Below are 18,013 nucleotides of genomic sequence, written 5' to 3' on the forward strand. Positions count from 1 at the left end.
GAAACAAATGCAAACAGGGGGAGAATGTGCAAACTGCACACAGATAGTCACCCAAGCTGGGAATTGAACCCAGGCCTCTGTGAGGCAGCAGTGCTAACCACCATGCCGCTGTACCATCCCAAAAGATATCAAATCCAAGCACAATCAGTGTTATTTCTCAAATGTGAGACTGTTTTATCATCAACTGTTTCTGGAGAAACAACTGAAATAGACAATTACATCCATCTAACCACAACAGAATGTTTTGCCTATTTTCCCCTCCTCCCTTTAGTTGTAACGGGCTATAAGTTCCACAAGCACCTGAAATCTGCCAATAAGTTGCCAAAGTAATCCTCAAACAAAGATTCTGCTAGACCATGTCCATCCTTCTTCCTGTCCCTCTGCTCACATTCCACCCCCCCCGCCTCCCAAAACCGTGATAGGGTTCCCCTTGTCCTCACCTTCCAACCCACCAACCTCCACATTCAACAGATTATCCTCTGCCATTCCTGTCACTTCCTCTGCCACTATTATCTCTGTGACTCCCTGGTCCACAGATCATTCCTACTGAGCATTCCCTACCTTTCCCACAGGTCCTTCCCGTGCAAGTCCAGGAAATGTCTTTTCATTTCCTCCCTTCTCACAGCCTAGACAGCCAATCGCTCCTTCCAGATGAAACAGCAATTTACCTGTTTTTTTTCAATGTAGTATTCCACTTGCTATTCTCAATATGAGCTCCCCTACGTTTTTAAAGATTATTTATTAGTGTCACAAATAGGCTTACATTAACACTGCAATGAAGTTACTGTGAAAATCCCCCAGCCGCCATACTCAGGCACCCTTTTGGGTCAATGCACCTAACCAGCACGTCTTTCGTACTGTGGGAGGAAACCAGAGCACCCAGAGGAAACCCAGGCAGACAGGGGGAGAACATACAAACTCTGCACAGACAGTGACCCAAGTTGGGAATTGAACATGGGCCCCTGGCACTGTGAGGCAGCAGTGCTAACCGCTTGTGCCACCGTGAATGCAGATTGGGTAAATGTTTTGCAGAACAGTTTCATTTATTCCATAGGCCTGACCCCTAGTCCTGGTCACTTCTCATTTAAATTCAATGCCCCACTCACATTTTATGATTCACTTTAGGTAGGAAAACAAGGTGAGGCAGTATAATGTAAAGGGTACAATTCTACAGGGGTGCAGGAGCAGAGAGACTGGGGGGGTGGGGGTACATATGCAGAAATCATTGAAGGTGGCAGATTGAGAGAGCAGTTAACAACGTGTATGGGATCCTGGACATCCGAAGTAGGGAAAAAGATTACAAATATCTCCTTGTGGGTGAGGCTAGGTGAGTTGCCTTTGCAAGAGCCAACGTGGACATAGCAGCCCAAATGGCCTCCTCCTGTACTGAATGATTAAAGGATCCTGACCCCTTTCCTACACTGTTCTAGTGAAACTCAAAGTAAGCTCAAGGAACAGCACCTCATCTTTAGATTATTTATTAGTCACAAGTAAGGCTTACATTAACACTGCAATGAAGTTACAGTGAAATTCCCCTAGCCGTCACACTCCGGCACCTCTTTGGGTCAATGCACCCTAACCTGCACACCTTTGGACCGTGCGAGGAAACCAGAGCACCCGGAGGAAACCCATGCAGACATGGGGAGAACATGCAGACTTTGCACAGACAGTGATCTAAGCTGGGAATCAAACCGGGTCCCTGGCACTGTGAGGCAGCAGCGCTAACCACTGTGCCACCCCTTCAAAAACCAGAACATTTAAATAGTTCAGGATTATTTAACGCTCTGACATATCAATTTTAGATATCTCTCTCCCCCCACAAAAAATGATCAGGGATCAATTCATAAGAATTATCCCCATCAATCTGTGTTAGAAAGGATTTCCAAGTAAAGGCAGCAATTTTTAATACATTAACATCAGCAAATATTTATTTTCCTACAAAAGCAAAATAGTGCGAATGCTGGAAATCCAACTGAAGCTTTGGACCAGGATTCTCCAACCTTCCTGTCACTGGGATTCTTTAGTCCCACAGCTGTGAACAGTGGTTTGTCTGAGCGCCAAATTCCCCCTTCTTGCTGGCAGTGGGAGTGGGGCGAGCGAGATTGAAGAGTTCTGGCCGTTAACTCTGTTTCTCCCCACACATGCAGCCTGAACTCCTGAGTACTTCCAACAATCTTGTTTTTATTTCTACTTCCCCGCAATTCTCCTGGGAGACATTTTGAAATGATCTGATACTGTTCAGAAAATATTATGAGAATTATGGGGAACTGGTACAGCTATTAAACACTTTAACTATCACCTAGTTGGGATAGAACCATTTAAGGAAATGTGCCCTTAGGAACTGATCTTCAGCAACCCAAGGTGCAGTGGAGACGTTTCTATCTCAGCACTGCTGCCTCACAGCGCCAGGGACCTGGGTTCAATTCCCACCTCGGGTCACCGTCTGTACGGAGTTTGCACGTTCTCCCCATGTCTGCGTGGGTTTCCTCTGGGTGCTCCGGTTTCCTCCCACAGTCCAAAGGTGTACAGGTTAGGGTGCATTGGCCGTGCTAAATTGCTCCATAGTGTCAGGGGGACCAGCTAGGGTAAATCCATGGGGTTACGGGAATAGAGCCCGGACGAGATTGTGGTTGGTGCAGATCAGATGGGCCAAATGGCCTCCCTCTGCACTGTAGGGATTCTATGATTCTATTTCTGGATTAATAATCCAAAGGTTGAGAGTTGCAATCCCACCATGGCAGATTTAAGAATTTGAATTCAGTTTTTAAAAAATCTAGAAATAAAATTACAAGTGTGAATAAAAGTGAGCAGGAAGCTGTGACATTATTGAAAAATCCTAACAGGCTCACTAATACCCCTTTAGGGAAGGAAACCGGCCATCCAATTCCAGTCTGAACTGAAACATCGCTCCAGCCTCCTACCAATTTTCCTCTTTGCAATGGAGACTACACTTCAAAGTGAGTACTTAATAATTCTTAAACACTTAGGATCATTCTGAAGTTTTAAAGAGCTCTGTATAAAAGCAAATCCTTTTTTCAATGTGATTCCCTCCAGGCTGTGCTTTGAAAGTGACTGCTGAATTGATGTTGAAACGATAATAGTAAAGTCCAAGCAGCAAAGATTTAATGTTTCAAATTTATTTATTTATTAGTGTCACAAATAGGCTTATAATAACCCCACAATGAAGTTACTGTGAAAATCCCTGGCTCCTGTTCTGACACACTGAGGGAGAGTTTAGCACAACCAAGGCACCTAACCATCACGTCTTTCAGACTGTGGGAGGAAACCGGAGCACCCAAAGGAAACCCCCACAGATACGGGGAGAATGTGCAGACTCTGTACAGACAGTGACCCAAACCAGGAATCAAACCCAGATCCCTGGCACTGTGAGGCAGCAGTGCAAACCACTGTGCCACCTGTAAAAACATGCTTCAGAATAAAGGCAGGCAGCTGCAGCATTCAAAGCCACGCAGGGATGCAACTGGGAAAATAAGCACCCTCTGCTGGGCCAAAGCTGGTAGGTGCCTGCCTACAATCCCTGACATGTACCAGTCACAGCTGGGCGAGAGCCCATTTATTACCAGTTTTATAGGTTTCGGAGCTTTGATACCAGCTACACTGGGTGGCCAAAATCCATGATGTGCTGGTATTTATTCCCTGGGTTTACTGGTTTGTCCCTCTGGATATTAAATCTAGGGATGAGCAATAAATGCCCATTTGCAGTGACATCTACTCCCTAAGAATTACGTTTTAAAATTCGAGATATCTTTTGATTTATTATTGTCACATGGATGCGTACACAATGGAAAGTATTGTTTCTTGTGCGCTATGTAGACAAAGCATAGACCATTCCTAGAGTACACAGGGGAGAAGGAAAGGAGATGGTGCAGAATGTAGTGTTACAGTCATAGCGAGGGTGTAGAGAAAGGTCAACTTAACACGAGGCAGGTCCATTCAAAAGTCTGACAGCAGCAGGGAAAAGTTGTTCTTGAGTCGGTTGGTGTGTGACCTCAGACTTTTGCATCTTTTTTCTGGTGGAAGAGAGTATGCGTGGGATCCTTGATTATGCTGGCTGCTTTTCCGAGGCAGTGGGAAATGTAGACAGAGTCAATGGATGGAAGCTAGTTTGAGTGGTGGACTGGGCTTCGTTCATGATCCTTTGTAGTTCTTGGGCAGAGCAGGAGCCACACTAAGCTGTGATAAAACCAGAAAGGATGCTTTCTGTGGTGTATCTGTAAAGGTTGATGAGAATCATAGCTGACATGCCAGATTTCCTTAGTCTTCTGAGAAAGTAGAGGCGTTGGTGGGCTTTCTTAACTATAGTATTGGCATGGAGGGACCAGGACAGGTTGTTGGTGATCTGGACACCAATGAACTTGATGGTTTCGACCATTTCTACTTCGTCCTCATTGATGTAGACGGGGGTATGTTCTCCACTATGATTCCTGAAGTCGATGAAGTCATTCTGCAACTATTGATGATCAGCCTTCATAACATTCTAATTATATCATACAGGAATAACTCGGATCCTCCAAAAGACAGCTCAAATATGAGTGAAATAAGTACTTAATGAGGAAGAAACAAAATACTTTCACTGGCAGAGAATAAAAGGAAGTGCTCACATTCAGAAATAGATACAAACTGTGCACAGTAACAAGTGAGGTTGAATAAAGCTTGCAAATGAACTGGTCAGTTTATCAAACTTTGACCAAACGATACAACACCACAATGCCAGCAGCAGGACGTCACTGGTCACCTTCCTGCCAGCTGCAGGCATTCCCAGACCCTGGGGTGATCTCAGCACTCGTCCTGTCGGTTCAGGGACGGGGCAAGTCAGTAAGAATGCTCAAAAGGTGAAAAATCAGGTTCGTGCCCAATTTCTCCCCTCTCAATCTAACTGAACCTGGCCTTCCGACAAGGTGTTGATTATAATATTTAAATGAGACACTCTCATGTTTTAGCACGATGGCACAGTGGTTAGCACTGCTGCCTCACAGCGCCAGAGACACGGGTTGGATTCCAGCTTGTGTCACTGTCTGTGCAGAGTCTGTGTGGGTTTCCTCCGGGTGCTCCTGTTTCTTCCCACAGTCCAAATGACGCACTGGTTAGGGTGCATTGGCCGTGCTAAATTCTCCCTCAGTGTACCCGAACAGGTGCCAGAACGTGGGGACTGGGGGATTTTCACAGTGACTTCATAACGTAAGCCTACTTGTGACTGTAATGAATAAATAATAATTAAAATAAATAAAAAGATTTCCAGGAACTCTGATCAGCAACCTTAAGAAATAATACCACCCAGAAACGTGCCAGTCATACTAAGGATCAGCAAATCTTTTTTATGTCAGGCCATATGAGTTGAAGCCCATCGATAGCATCGTCTGCCGGTCTTGCTTGTCCTCATGACACCAAGCAGGACAATCTGGAGAAGCTGACAAAGGGTGTCAGGTCCTATGAGGGTGAAACACCCCCAGGTGCACTGGTGTACCAACTGAATTTTATTCCACTCTGTGAGACTGGATCACCCAAGACCTGCTGGCAGTGTGTGAGAGGCTGCTGGCTGGCAGCATATCAGAGTCCATGAGCAAAGGCATCATCAGCTCCGTGTACAAGCAGGAGGGGAAGAGGGAGGGAATTACAGAACGGCGACCCATTTCACAGCTAGCTGTGGAGTATAAACTCTTGTTCAAACCCAGTGCAACTGGGTCAAGTCTGTTCTGGACCTGGTGATCCACCACGATGAGGCCTGGACTGTGCCAGACAGGAAGAGCTCTGATAGCCTCACACTCCTCAGAGATACAATTATCTCCAAACAGGACAAGAGAGTGGAGTGAACACCTCCTCAAGGACAATTAGGGATTGCAACAAATTCTGGCTTTGCCAGCGATGCTCACATGCTGCAAAGAGATAAAAATAAATCCGTCTCATTAACTTGTACTGGAGAAGGCCTTTGAAAGAATATTGCACATCTGTATGATGCAGGTACATTCCAAAATGGGGATTGGGAATGGAATCTACATTCAACTACTCTACACAAATGTCAGTAGTGCAATCTTAATAAATGGCAAAGCTTTCTTATGGAATCTAAAGTCTAACAAGGCTGTCCCCTGTGTACTTGTGTTGTATCGAACATTTTCTCAAGGCCATCAGGAAGGATACAGGTATAAAGAGGGGTGACACCGAGGCAGACAGAAGCAGTTAGGTCAAAGCCTCCCTGTTCATGGACAACATTCCCGCTTTCTGCTTCAGTCAGTCACTGGGTCATAACCCCATGAGTGTCTGTAACCAGTTCAAACCGATTTGGGAATTGCATCAACAGCAAGGCCACGTTCTTTGGGAATTGGGATGGCCCATCCTTTGTCCCCTTCGCTGTCATGACTGACTACCTGAAGGTGCTGGGGAAATGTTTCAGGAGGGCCTCGGCATGCGCCCAGAACTGAAATGAGTGTACAGAACAAATAACGGTACAGCACAGGAACAGGCCCTTCGGCCCACTAAACCTGCGCCAACACATGACGCCTTTCTAAACTAAAGGAACTTTTGCCTCTCTGTAATCCATATCCCTCTGTTCCCAGGCTACTCATGTATCTGTCAAGATGCCTCATAAATGTTGCTGTTGTATCTGCTTCTGGGTCACGGTCAAAAAACAGATAGAGTATGTGGGCATAATGTTCCCTCTCCATTGCAAAGTAAGAACCTGGCCTTCAGTTACAAAGTCTTGTGGTGTTGCTGTATGTGGCACAGGTCTGGTCCATACCAAATTCCTGGGCATCAGTGCTTGCCTGAGATATCTTCCGCTTCACCTGGAGATCAGAAGTGGACCATGTTTGCCGGGAAACAATGTACGAATCGCCAGATAAAGTGGGGAAAAACATACTGAACATCACTGACATCTACAAAAAATAATGCAGATGCTGGAAAACTGAAAGGAAAACACAAAATGCTGGTAGTACCTATCAGGCCAGGCAGCATCTGAGAATAGAAATACAAAGTTAATGTTTCAATTTTGTGATCTTTCGTTAGAACTGAGGAAACTTAGAAATGTAATCGGCTTTGAGAAGGTGTGGACAGGGCAAATAGGAAGCAGCTGCTCCCCTTGGTTGAGGGGTCAATCAGGAGGGGCTATAGTTTTAGGGGAACGGGAAAGAGATTCAGAGAGGATTTGAGGAAAACATTTTTTCACTCAGGTTAAAGTCCAACCAGTTTATTTGATAGTAAACCCACAAGCTTTCGGAAACACTGTTCCTTCACCAGCTGTGTGGAAGGTTCTGATCAGAGAAGGGCAAATAAAGGCAAACACAGTTTACTGTATTGTGAGACTTCTTACTGTGTTTACCCCGTCCAATGCCGGCATCTCCACATCACACACACACACACACACACACCTCTCTCCCTGTCACACACACACACACACACACACACACACACCTCTCTCCCTGTCACACACACACACACCTCTCTCCCTGTCACACACACACACTCCCACCTCTCTCCCTGTCACACACACACACTCCCACCTCTCTCTCTGTCTCACACACACACTCCCACCTCTCTCTCTGTCACACACACACTCCCACCTCTCTCCCTGTCTCTCACACACACACTCCCACCTCTCTCTCTGTCACACACACACACTCCCACCTCTCTCCCTGTCTCACACACACACTCCCACCTCTCTCTCTGTCTCACACACACACTCCCACCTCTCTCCCTGTCACACACACACACTCCCACCTCTCTCCCTGTCTCACACACACACTCCCACCTCTCTCCCTGTCACACACACACACTCCCACCTCTCTCCCTGTCACACACACACACTCCCACCTCTCTCCCTGTCACACACACACACTCCCACCTCTCTCCCTGTCTCTCACACACACACTCCCACCTCTCTCTCTGTCTCACACACACACTCCCACCTCTCTCTGTCTCACACACACACTCCCACCTCTCTCTCTGTCTCACACACACACTCCCACCTCTCTCCCTGTCTCTCACACACACACTCCCACCTCTCTCCCTGTCACACACACACACTCCCACCTCTCTCCCTGTCACACACACACACTCCCACCTCTCTCTCTGTCTCACACACACTCCCACCTCTCTCCCTGTCACACACACAGTCCCACCTCTCTCCCTGTCACACACACACAGTCCCACCTCTCTCCCTGTCACACACACACTCCCACCTCTCTCTCTGTCTCACACACACACTCCCACCTCTCTCCCTGTCTCTCACACACACACTCCCACCTCTCTCTCTGTCTCACACACACACTCCCACCTCTCTCTGTCTCACACACACACTCCCACCTCTCTCTCTGTCTCACACACACACTCCCACCTCTCTCCCTGTCACACACACACACTCCCACCTCTCTCCCTGTCTCTCTCACACACACTCCCACCTCTCTCCCTGTCACACACACACACTCCCACCTCTCTCTGTCTCACACACACACTCCCACCTCTCTCTCTGTCTCACACACACACTCCCACCTCTCTCTCTGTCTCACACACACACTCCCACCTCTCTCCCTGTCACACACACACACTCCCACCTCTCTCCCTGTCTCTCTCACACACACTCCCACCTCTCTCTCTGTCACACAGACACACTCCCACCTCTCTCTCTGTCTCACACACACACTCCCACTTCTCTCCCTGTCACACACACACTCCCACCTCTCTCTCTGTCACACACACACTCCCACCTCTCTCTCTGTCACACACACACTCCCACCTCTCTCCCTGTCACACACACACACTCCCACCTCTCTCCCTGTCTCACACACACACTCCCACCTCTCTCTCTGTCACACACACACACTCCCATCTCTCTCCCTGTCTCACACACACACTCCCACCTCTCTCTCTGTCACACAGACACACTCCCACCTCTCTCTCTGTCTCACACACACACTCCCACCTCTCTCTCTGTCACACAGACACACTCCCACCTCTCTCTCTGTCTCACACACACACTCCCACCTCTCTCCCTGTCACACACACACTCCCACCTCTCTCCCTGTCACACACACACTCCCACCTCTCTCCCTGTCACATGCACACTCCCACCTCTCTCTCTGTCTCACACACACACTCCCACCTCTCTCCCTGTCACACACACACTCCCACCTCTCTCCCTGTCACACACACACTCCCACCTCTCTCCCTGTCACACACACACTCCCACCTCTCTCCCTGTCACACACACACACTCCCACCTCTCTCCCTGTCACACACACACTCCCACCTCTCTCTCTGTCACACAGACACACTCCCACCTCTCTCTCTGTCTCACACACACACTCCCACCTCTCTCCCTGTCTCACACACACACTCCCGTCTCTCTCCCTGTCTCACACACACACTCCCACCTCTCTCCCTGTCTCACACACACACTCCCACCTCTCTCTCTGTCACATGCACACTCCCACCTCTCTCTCTGTGACACACACACACTCCCACCTCTCTCCCTGTCTCACACACACACTCCTGCCTCTCAGCCTCACACACAATCCCACCTTGCTGCCTATCTCACTGCCCACTCTAAGGTCTCAGCTCACAGGCCTCAGACTCCTGGTCCTTTGGCCTCTTGGACTGCTGTCCCCTTGTTTCCCCTGGTTTGGGCAGAGCTGCAAGGAGCCTCTTTTAAAGTGCAGCGATGTCTGCATTGTGAATGTTTGAGATGGAATGTAAATTATGAACATGATCTGTAATTGTTAATGTGGTGGGCCACCTCTGGGTATAATGGAGTATATTCAATTTATGTCATGTCTCATGTAAACCACGGATTTTGCAAATTTTATGAATTAAGTAAATTTTTGTAAACAAATTGCAATAGGTTCAGAGCACCTGCACTTCCACAGCAATCCAATAGAGGCCCTCAGCGTTCCATGTAATGGTGCCAGTCATATTCTGTTGCAGGCTCTGTTATAAATATGTGCCAGAAGTTCTAACTTTATTTAAAGCAACGTTTTTTAGTTACGAACGCCAATCTGCGACTTCTTAAGGTGGCATGTTGGCAAAGTGGTTAGCACTGTTGTCTCACAGCGCAAGAGACATGAGTTCGATTTCAGCTTTGGGTCACTATCTGTGTGGAGTTTGCACATTCTCCCCATGTCTGCATGGGTTTCTTCCAGGTGCTCCGGTTTCCTCCTGCAGTCTGAAAGACGTGCTGGTTAGGTTGATTGGCTATGCTAAATTGCCCCTTAGTGTCAGGGGATTAACAGGGTTAATACGTGGAGTTATGGGGATAGGGGCCTGGGTGGGGTTGTGGTCGGTGCAGACTCAATGGGCTGAATGGCCTCCTTCTGCATTGTAGGGATTCTATGATTCCAGAAGCCATTCAGAAGTGATTTTGGCGTGGGAAGCATGGAAACTTAGCAGAACATGATAGAAAAGGGCTCCCAGATTTTCCAATACCAGAGGCCATGGTGGGGGGGTTGGAGAGGAGGAGAGATGGAACTTCTCTATCCACTTCCCAATGAAGTACTCCATACTTCTCGATGTTAAATTTCAACTGCTATGTATTTGCTTAATCCACCAATCTACATCTGTTGAAATCACTATCCTCAGGGCTGCTACATTTCTAAGTTATGTGTCATCTGCAAACTTTGCAATTCTGCTCTGTATAAAAGGCTTTCATTTATTGAGTGTCTTACCCAATCTCAAGGATTCCCAAAGCACCTTTTGACCAGGAAAGTACACAGAATGGCCACGATTATAATGTATGGACTGGGGCAACCGATTTATACATGGCACAATCCCGCAAACAGCAATGTGGTAATGACCCAGATATCTGTTTTAGTCATATTGAACGAGAGGTAAATATTGATCAGCATGTTGAGGGTCTACCTCACAGTGCAGACCAGGCCTCAACTTAATGTCTCACCTGCAGGACGGTACCACCAAATGCAGCAGCACTTCCCCACTGCACTGGAGAGTCACATTCTCTCTTTGTGCTCCAGTGACTGTAGCAGGACTTGAACTCGTAACCTTCTGACTCAGGTCATCATTATAAATCAATAGGAACTATGGCTTTAATGTTGATCTCTAGGGGACTCTACTGTACAAATCAGTCTGAAAAACATTTCATGTGCATGGCGAATGGATAAATGCATGGATAAATGTGAGGTTATCCACTTCAGTAGCAGTAATAAAAAGGCAGATTATTATTCGAATGGGTGTAAATTGACAGACTTGGATACTCAACAAGACCTTGGTGTCTTTGTGCATCAGTTGCTGATAATAAGTGAGCAGTGAAGAAGGCAAATTGGCCTTCATAGCCAGAGGATTTGAGTATTGGAATAGGGATGTTTTACTGCAATTGTATAGGGAATTGTTGAGACCACATTTGGAGTATTGTGTGCAGTTTTGGTGTCTTTGTCTGAGGAAGGATGTTCTTACTGTTAAGGGAATGCAGCTGAATCTGAATCTGAATTTACCAGGCTGATTCCTGGGATGGCAGGTCTGTCATATGAGGAGAGACTAAATTAGTTAGGATTATATTCAATAGAGTTTAGAAGAGTGAGAGGGTATCTCATAGAAACTTATAAAATTCTAACAGGGTTAGACAGGGCAGATTCAGAAAGAATGTTCCTGATGGTGGGGGGAGTCCAGAAATGTGTAAATTAAATGGATTAGCCATGGGAATAGTGAAGGGTTACAGGGATAGGGCAGGGGAGGAGAGCTTGGGTAAGATACTCTGTTCATGAGTCAGTGCAGACTCAATGGGCCGAATGACCTCTTCTACACTATAGGGATTCTATGATTATTGCGTGATTATGCCTGCTGTTTTAATGATTTAATTCTGTTTTGTTTTTGTGGTTTTATGCAGCACATTCTACCTTGGCACTGTTGCTCTGCCTGATATGAGCAGTCATTTCGACTCAACTTTGTAACTCTTCAGAAAAACTTTATCAAAGCTTCTCTTGCACTTTTTGTTGTTGTTGTACGAACTGGTCAATGTTTAGTCTGTGCTGATATGTCTGAGGCATTCAAAGTCAACAAACTTTACCTTCATATGAAAATAAGCTGTCTGAATGCTAGGATTTAACTGTCTGTGAATGATGAGTGTGTGTAGTGAATATACAGAGAAACCTTATTCATTAAGGAAAGTTGTGGCACAGGGAAATTGTCTCTGGACGGATAATCCAGAGACCCAGGGTAATGCTCTGGAGACCCAGTTCAAATCCCACCAAGGCAGATGGTGGAATGTGAATTCAATTAAAATGAAATGGGTACTGATGCAACCGTACAGGGTACTGGTGAGGCCGCAGCTGGAGTAGTGTGTGCAGTTTTGGTCGCCCCACTTGCGGAAGGATATTTTGGCCTTGGAGGGAGTGCAGAGGAGATTCACTAGGCTGATACCGAAGATGAAGGGGTTGGATGATGAAGAGAGACTAAATAGACTGGGTCTGTACTCGTTGGAGTTTAGAAGGACGAGGGGAGATCTTATAGAGACGTATAAGATAATGAAGGGGATGGATAGGGTAGAGGTAGAGAGATTCTTCCCGCTTAGAAAGGACAGCAGGACTAGAGGGCACAGCCTCAAGATAATGGGGGGGGGGGGGGGCAGTTTAGATCAGAGTTGAGGAGGAACTTCTTCACTCAAAGGGTGGTGAATCTCTGGAATTCTCTGCCCGTTGAAGTGGTGGAGGCTGCCTTGCTAAATATATTTAAGACACGGGTAGATAGGTTTTTGATAGACAAGGGGATTAAGGGTTATGGGGAGAAAGCGGGAAAGTGGAACTGAGCCACTTCAGATCAGCCATGATCTTATTGAATGGCGGGGCAGGCTCGAAGGGCTAGATGGCCTACTCCTGCTCCTAGTTCTTATGTTCTTATGAAATCTGGAATTAAACATTTAATAACGACCATTGTCGTAAAAACCTTTCTGATTTGCTAATTTCCTTTAGGGAAGGAAATCTACAGTTCTTGTCTGGCCTGCCTCCAGATCCACAGCAAAGTGGTTGACCCTTAACTGCCCCTTGAAAAGGCCTGTCAAGCCACTCGGTTCAAGGGTAATTAGGAATGAGTAATAAATGCTGGCCTTTACTTAGGCTAAGTATGAAACTAGTCAAGTACAATTTATAATGTCATTGAGAACAATCATGTTGTGTCTGCCTCACAGTCTGTTTTAACCCTTATACGGTGGACAAATAACTGCGAGTAGATGTCTTGTTAGTACAACCAATATTTATTTAAGACACACAATCAATAATCACCCATCCAACCAACAGTAAGTTATCTTACAGAAAATACTGGAGTTCAAATCCAATACAAGACCTTGACTTAACTTTGCGTGACTGGCAAGTACCCAAGCAGATATTGGCCTTTATCTGTGCGTTGGTCTTGGTCGTCCTCTGTGCAGCCTGATCCTTTGGTCTGGTCTGGCACTCTGGCTGTGGTCTTCCTTCCTTCTTGGGTGTGGTGGCTCTCATCGTGCTGGTCATTGCTGGTGATGGTCACCGTTGTTATAGCTCATTCGTGGGGTCAGAGAGAGATTCCTGGTTGTGCAGCACCCTTTATATCCCGTTGGGTTTTGCGCCCCTTTTGGCCATTGTCAATCGATCAATCAGGACTTGGTCACCCTGATCGATAAAGTCCAATCGGGTGCTGCCACATCAATCTTTGGGTGTGTCCCCAACAGTCATTTTTTTTACTGGTGCTGGGGGCATGTCAAATACACACCTCCCTCCCAAATAAGGGGTTATGGCGCCCCCTATGTCTGGTAAACAACCCAGTTTGTCCTGGAGATGGCCCATATCCTATGTATTCACTCGTCTGGGCTGTTGTTTTAGTTCTTGCCCAATTGTCCCAAAGTGCTTTACAAATTGCTTTTAAATGGCCCATTTGACCACAATCATGATACAGCATGAAGCAGATTTAGACCAGCAATATCAGAAGAATAAAATTGGGTGTTTTGAAGGAAAAGGAATAAGAAATACATGAACTGTAATGGAGAGAGCAATAAAAAATTAAAAAGTATATCTATGATTTATAGATTCAATCTAGACATTCAACAAAGTGAGGCACAAATAGATGTTTGAAATGCTACAGAACTTGGACATGGGAGGGAAAGGTTTAAGACTGCTTTGAAACTTATATTGTGACCGAACAGCAGTGGTCAGAATTGGCAATGAATAGCTATAGAAAGAGTGTGACAAACAAGATAATGTTCTATCTCCAGATCTTTTCAACCTTTACATTGAAACGATGAGAAGACATCCATCAGACCTCCTAGGTGGACAAAATATAAATCAATGAGTTATGTGGATGACTCAGTAATTATGGTAGATACAGCAGCAGGTATAAATTACCATCGAAGGGCAAAGTGATCAGGACATCAGGAAGTTTGTAACATTTGCAAAATAATCCTTCACAAAAACATTTCAGGATTCCTCCGAGTGCTGTGGTTTCCTCCCATAGTCCGAAAGACATGTTGGTTAGATGCATTGACCTAAATAGGCACCGGAGTGCAGCGACTAGGGGAATTTCACAGTAACTTCATTGCAGTGTTAATGTAAGCCTTACTTGTGACACTAATAAATAAACTTTACTTTTACTTCACATTGTAAGTCTTTAAAATTAAGAGTGTCTGTGTGGAAAGCAGAATGAGAGTAATAAAATGCTACATCTGGTCAGCATTACTATATGGATGCTAAAGTCGGAAAATAAGCAAGACAATGGGAGATAAATTAAAGGCAACAGAAATGTGGTTCCTGAGACATACGATGATGACTAGTTGGACAACACACAATTAATGAAGAAGTTTTGATGAGCACAGGCCCACAAAAAAGAACTTTCATAGATGTTCATCAAGGGATGATGATAATGCTTTGGACATGTACTTGGGAGACAGAGAGACTAGAACAGCTGGTAATGACTGGTAAAGTTGACGGTCGCAGAGCAAGGGGAAAACAAAGGAAGAAATACGCCGACAGATTGAGAAGCAGAATGGGTATAAGATTTGAGAACAACACCAAGATGTTGACTGTTATCAAAGACTGGGAAAGTCGGAGAGCCAGGATTGCTAATGTTGTAAAATGCGGCACCTGAAGTAGGATACACTGCATCTCTCAACTTCCTATTATTCCAATGTGTAGCGAATCTTCAACTTCTGCCAATAAAATATCAGGGTTATTTGTATTTCATGCCTACTGAACCCATCATGGCATTTTTGCCTTTTAAAAAATGTTATTCTTGGAATTTGGGATCGCTGGCATTTAGTGTCCATCCCTAATTATCCTTGAGCAATGTCAGGCATATTGCAATGGGTCTGGAGTAGCAAACAATCCAGGTCAGTGAAGGATGCAAGATTTCCATCTCAAACAATATAAGTGAACCCTGATTGTTTTTGTTATAATTAAGTAAAGATACCAACATTAAATTATGTTAAATGTATTAAATTAACTGCATTTAAATTGAAGCTGCTGCAATGGGATTTCCATTTATGCTACCAATTAGCCCGGTTTCTGGATTATTAGTTTCATCACATATGCCACTGCCTTCTTGAGCTTTCTGTTAACAGTTTGATACAATTGAATTGTACGAAATACACTTGGATACAATTGCTGGGTCACTTCAGAAAATGACTCAGAGTTAACCATGTTGGTGTGTTGCTGAGTTACGTTATTGCAGTGGATGAGGTCAGGTCTTGGTGGAGTGAGGGGATAAACAAGTAAATAGATTAGGGGATAGGAGGGAGTAAGAGAATGTTAGGAGAAAGGGGAAGGTTGACAGACGGGAAGAGGAAGGAGGAAGGAAAAGGGAAGGAATGTGTGAAGAGAAGTTAGTGAGGACTGGTGAGAGAGAAGAGGGGAGAGGACAGTGTGGAAGAAAGAGGGAAGAGAGCAGAATGGAGAGGAGACCAGATAGGCCAGGATGGGTATGGGGCATTGGGAGGGGACTGGAGGGCCAGGAGGGAGATGGAGGGGCCAGGAGGGAGATGAGGTCAGGAGAGAGATAAGGGGCCAGGAGGGAGATGGAGGGGGCAGAAGGGAGATGGAGGGGGCAGAAGGGAGATGGAGGGGGCAGGAGGGAGATGGAGGGGGCAGGAGGGAGATGGGGGGCCAGGAGGGAGGTGGGGGGCCAGGAGGGAGGTGGGGTGAATGGGAAGAAAGTTACTCTTCATTTAACAGGAGAATCTGAGGGTTGTTGACACGAGGGATTTAAAGAGCAGGTATGGATGGATTTATACTCAGAGCTGGAGAGGAAATAGTAAAAAATATGAAATAAACAAAAAAATGCTGGTAAACTTACAATAGAATGAAAACAAAGGGGTTGAGGTGGGGTAGAGAAAATCATCTGAAGTTATTGAATTCGATGTTGAGACTGGAAGGCTGTAAAGTGCCTAGTCGGAAGATGAGATGCTGTTCCTGCAGTTGCGTTGAGATTCGCTGGAACATCGCAGAAGGCCAAGGACAGACATGTGGGCACGGGAGCAGGATCATGTGTTAAAATGGCAAACAACCGGAAGGTCAGGGTCCTGATTGAGCACAGACTGAAGGTGCTCAACAAAGCGATCATCCAATCTACGCTTGGTCTCTCTGACATTGGGAGCAGCAAATGCAATATACCAAACTGAAAGAGGTGCAAGTGAAATATGGTCCTGTGTGTGGGTTTGTGTGACTCAGTAAATCTCAGTGCTATGTGTGTGACTAGAGACAGTCCCTGAGAGTCTGTGCTGGCTGGGCTGGGCAGACCTATCCTGGTCTGGGCTGGATTGTCCTTTGGACTGGGCTGTACCAGACTATCCTTTGGACTGGACTGGTTTGGATTGTCCTTTGGACTGGGCTGTCCCTCAGGTTGGGCTGGAATGGACTGAGCTGAGCTGGGCTGGACTATCCCAGGCTGCCCCTCAGGCTGAGCTGTCCCTCAGACTGGGTTGGGCCAGACTGTCCTTAGGCTGGTCTGTCCTGTCCCTCAGCCTGGACTGGACTGTCCATCAGGCTGAGCTGTCCCTCAGACCAGACTGGGCTGGTCTGTCCTGTCCCTCAGGCTGGTCTGGTCTGGTCTGTCCCTCAGGCTGGGCTGGTCTGGGCTGTCCTGTCTCTCAGGCTGGGCTGGTCTGGGCTGTCCTGTCTCTCAGGCTGGGCTGGTCTGGGCTGTCCCTCAGGCTGGTCTGTCCTGTCCCTCAGGCTGGGCTGGTCTGGTCTGGGCTGTCCTGTCCCTCAGGCTGGTCTGGGCTGTCCCTCAGGCTGGGCTGTCCCTCAGGCTGGTCTGGTCTGGTCTGGGCTGTCCCTCAGGCTGGGCTGGGCGGGGTGAGTGCCGGTGATTGGACTGTGTGTGTGTGTGGGTGGAGAGTTGGGAGAGGGGGAGCTGTGAGTTGAAGGCTCTGCCCTGGGAGCAGTGTTCTTTCGGCGGGGTTTAGTTTGTGCTCTGTGTGTGTGCACAATGTTGCGGAGCGGGCTGGTACTGGCGGTGCTGCTAGCCGCCGCTGTGAGCGGCCTCTCTCCCGGGGAGCTGCTGCCTCACGGCGCCGGGGACCAGCTGCTGCCCGCCGGGGACGATGTCACCTCGGAGCCGGTGAGGTTGGGCCGGGCTTTGCAACTATTCGACAGGACAGTGAACGATGTGTATGTGAGTACCCGGGAAAGTGCTTCACTCTCTGCATCTGAGGGCAAACATGATCATTAATACATCATTATTGTGTAATTAGAAAGTTATTACATCGTGTTCTTATTAAATAATTACTAAATTATTGTGTTAAATTAATTTTTATATTGTCATTGTTAAGTTATTGTGCTATTATTAAATGTGTTATTAAATTATTATTATTGTTACCTGTATTGCTCTGTTAGAGAATCGAGTGATTTGCTAACATTATTAATAAACTCATTTCAATTTTAATTCATTTTCAACTGTTAAATTTTTAGACCAACTTTTCAAAGACATTGAGCAATACCCTTTGTTTGATTGTAAAATTGAATAAAAATAAGATTAAACTATTCCCTATATCCATATTCGTGCACAGCTGCACATCTTGAGTGAATGGGGAGTG

At 46.3% G+C, this 18,013-nt stretch overlaps 1 protein-coding gene across 1 annotated transcript in view; it reads left to right on the forward strand.

Moving 5' to 3' along the window:
• The first annotated feature begins 17,395 nt into the window (after nucleotides 1–17,395).
• The window catches only part of nid1a (nidogen 1a), a 98,667-nt gene continuing 98,049 nt past the window's right edge, over nucleotides 17,396–18,013 (forward strand). The window contains exon 1 of the mRNA XM_080191873.1: nucleotides 17,396–17,592. Within this exon, the coding sequence (XP_080047999.1) occupies nucleotides 17,407–17,592 (186 nt within the window). The 5' untranslated portion in view covers nucleotides 17,396–17,406. The remainder of the gene's footprint in view (nucleotides 17,593–18,013) is intronic.

The sequence above is a fragment of the Carcharhinus amblyrhynchos genome, chromosome 7 (genome assembly GCF_965287045.1).
Source record: "Carcharhinus amblyrhynchos chromosome 7, sCarAmb.v2.hapA, whole genome shotgun sequence".
Lineage (NCBI taxonomy): Eukaryota > Metazoa > Chordata > Chondrichthyes > Carcharhiniformes > Carcharhinidae > Carcharhinus > Carcharhinus amblyrhynchos.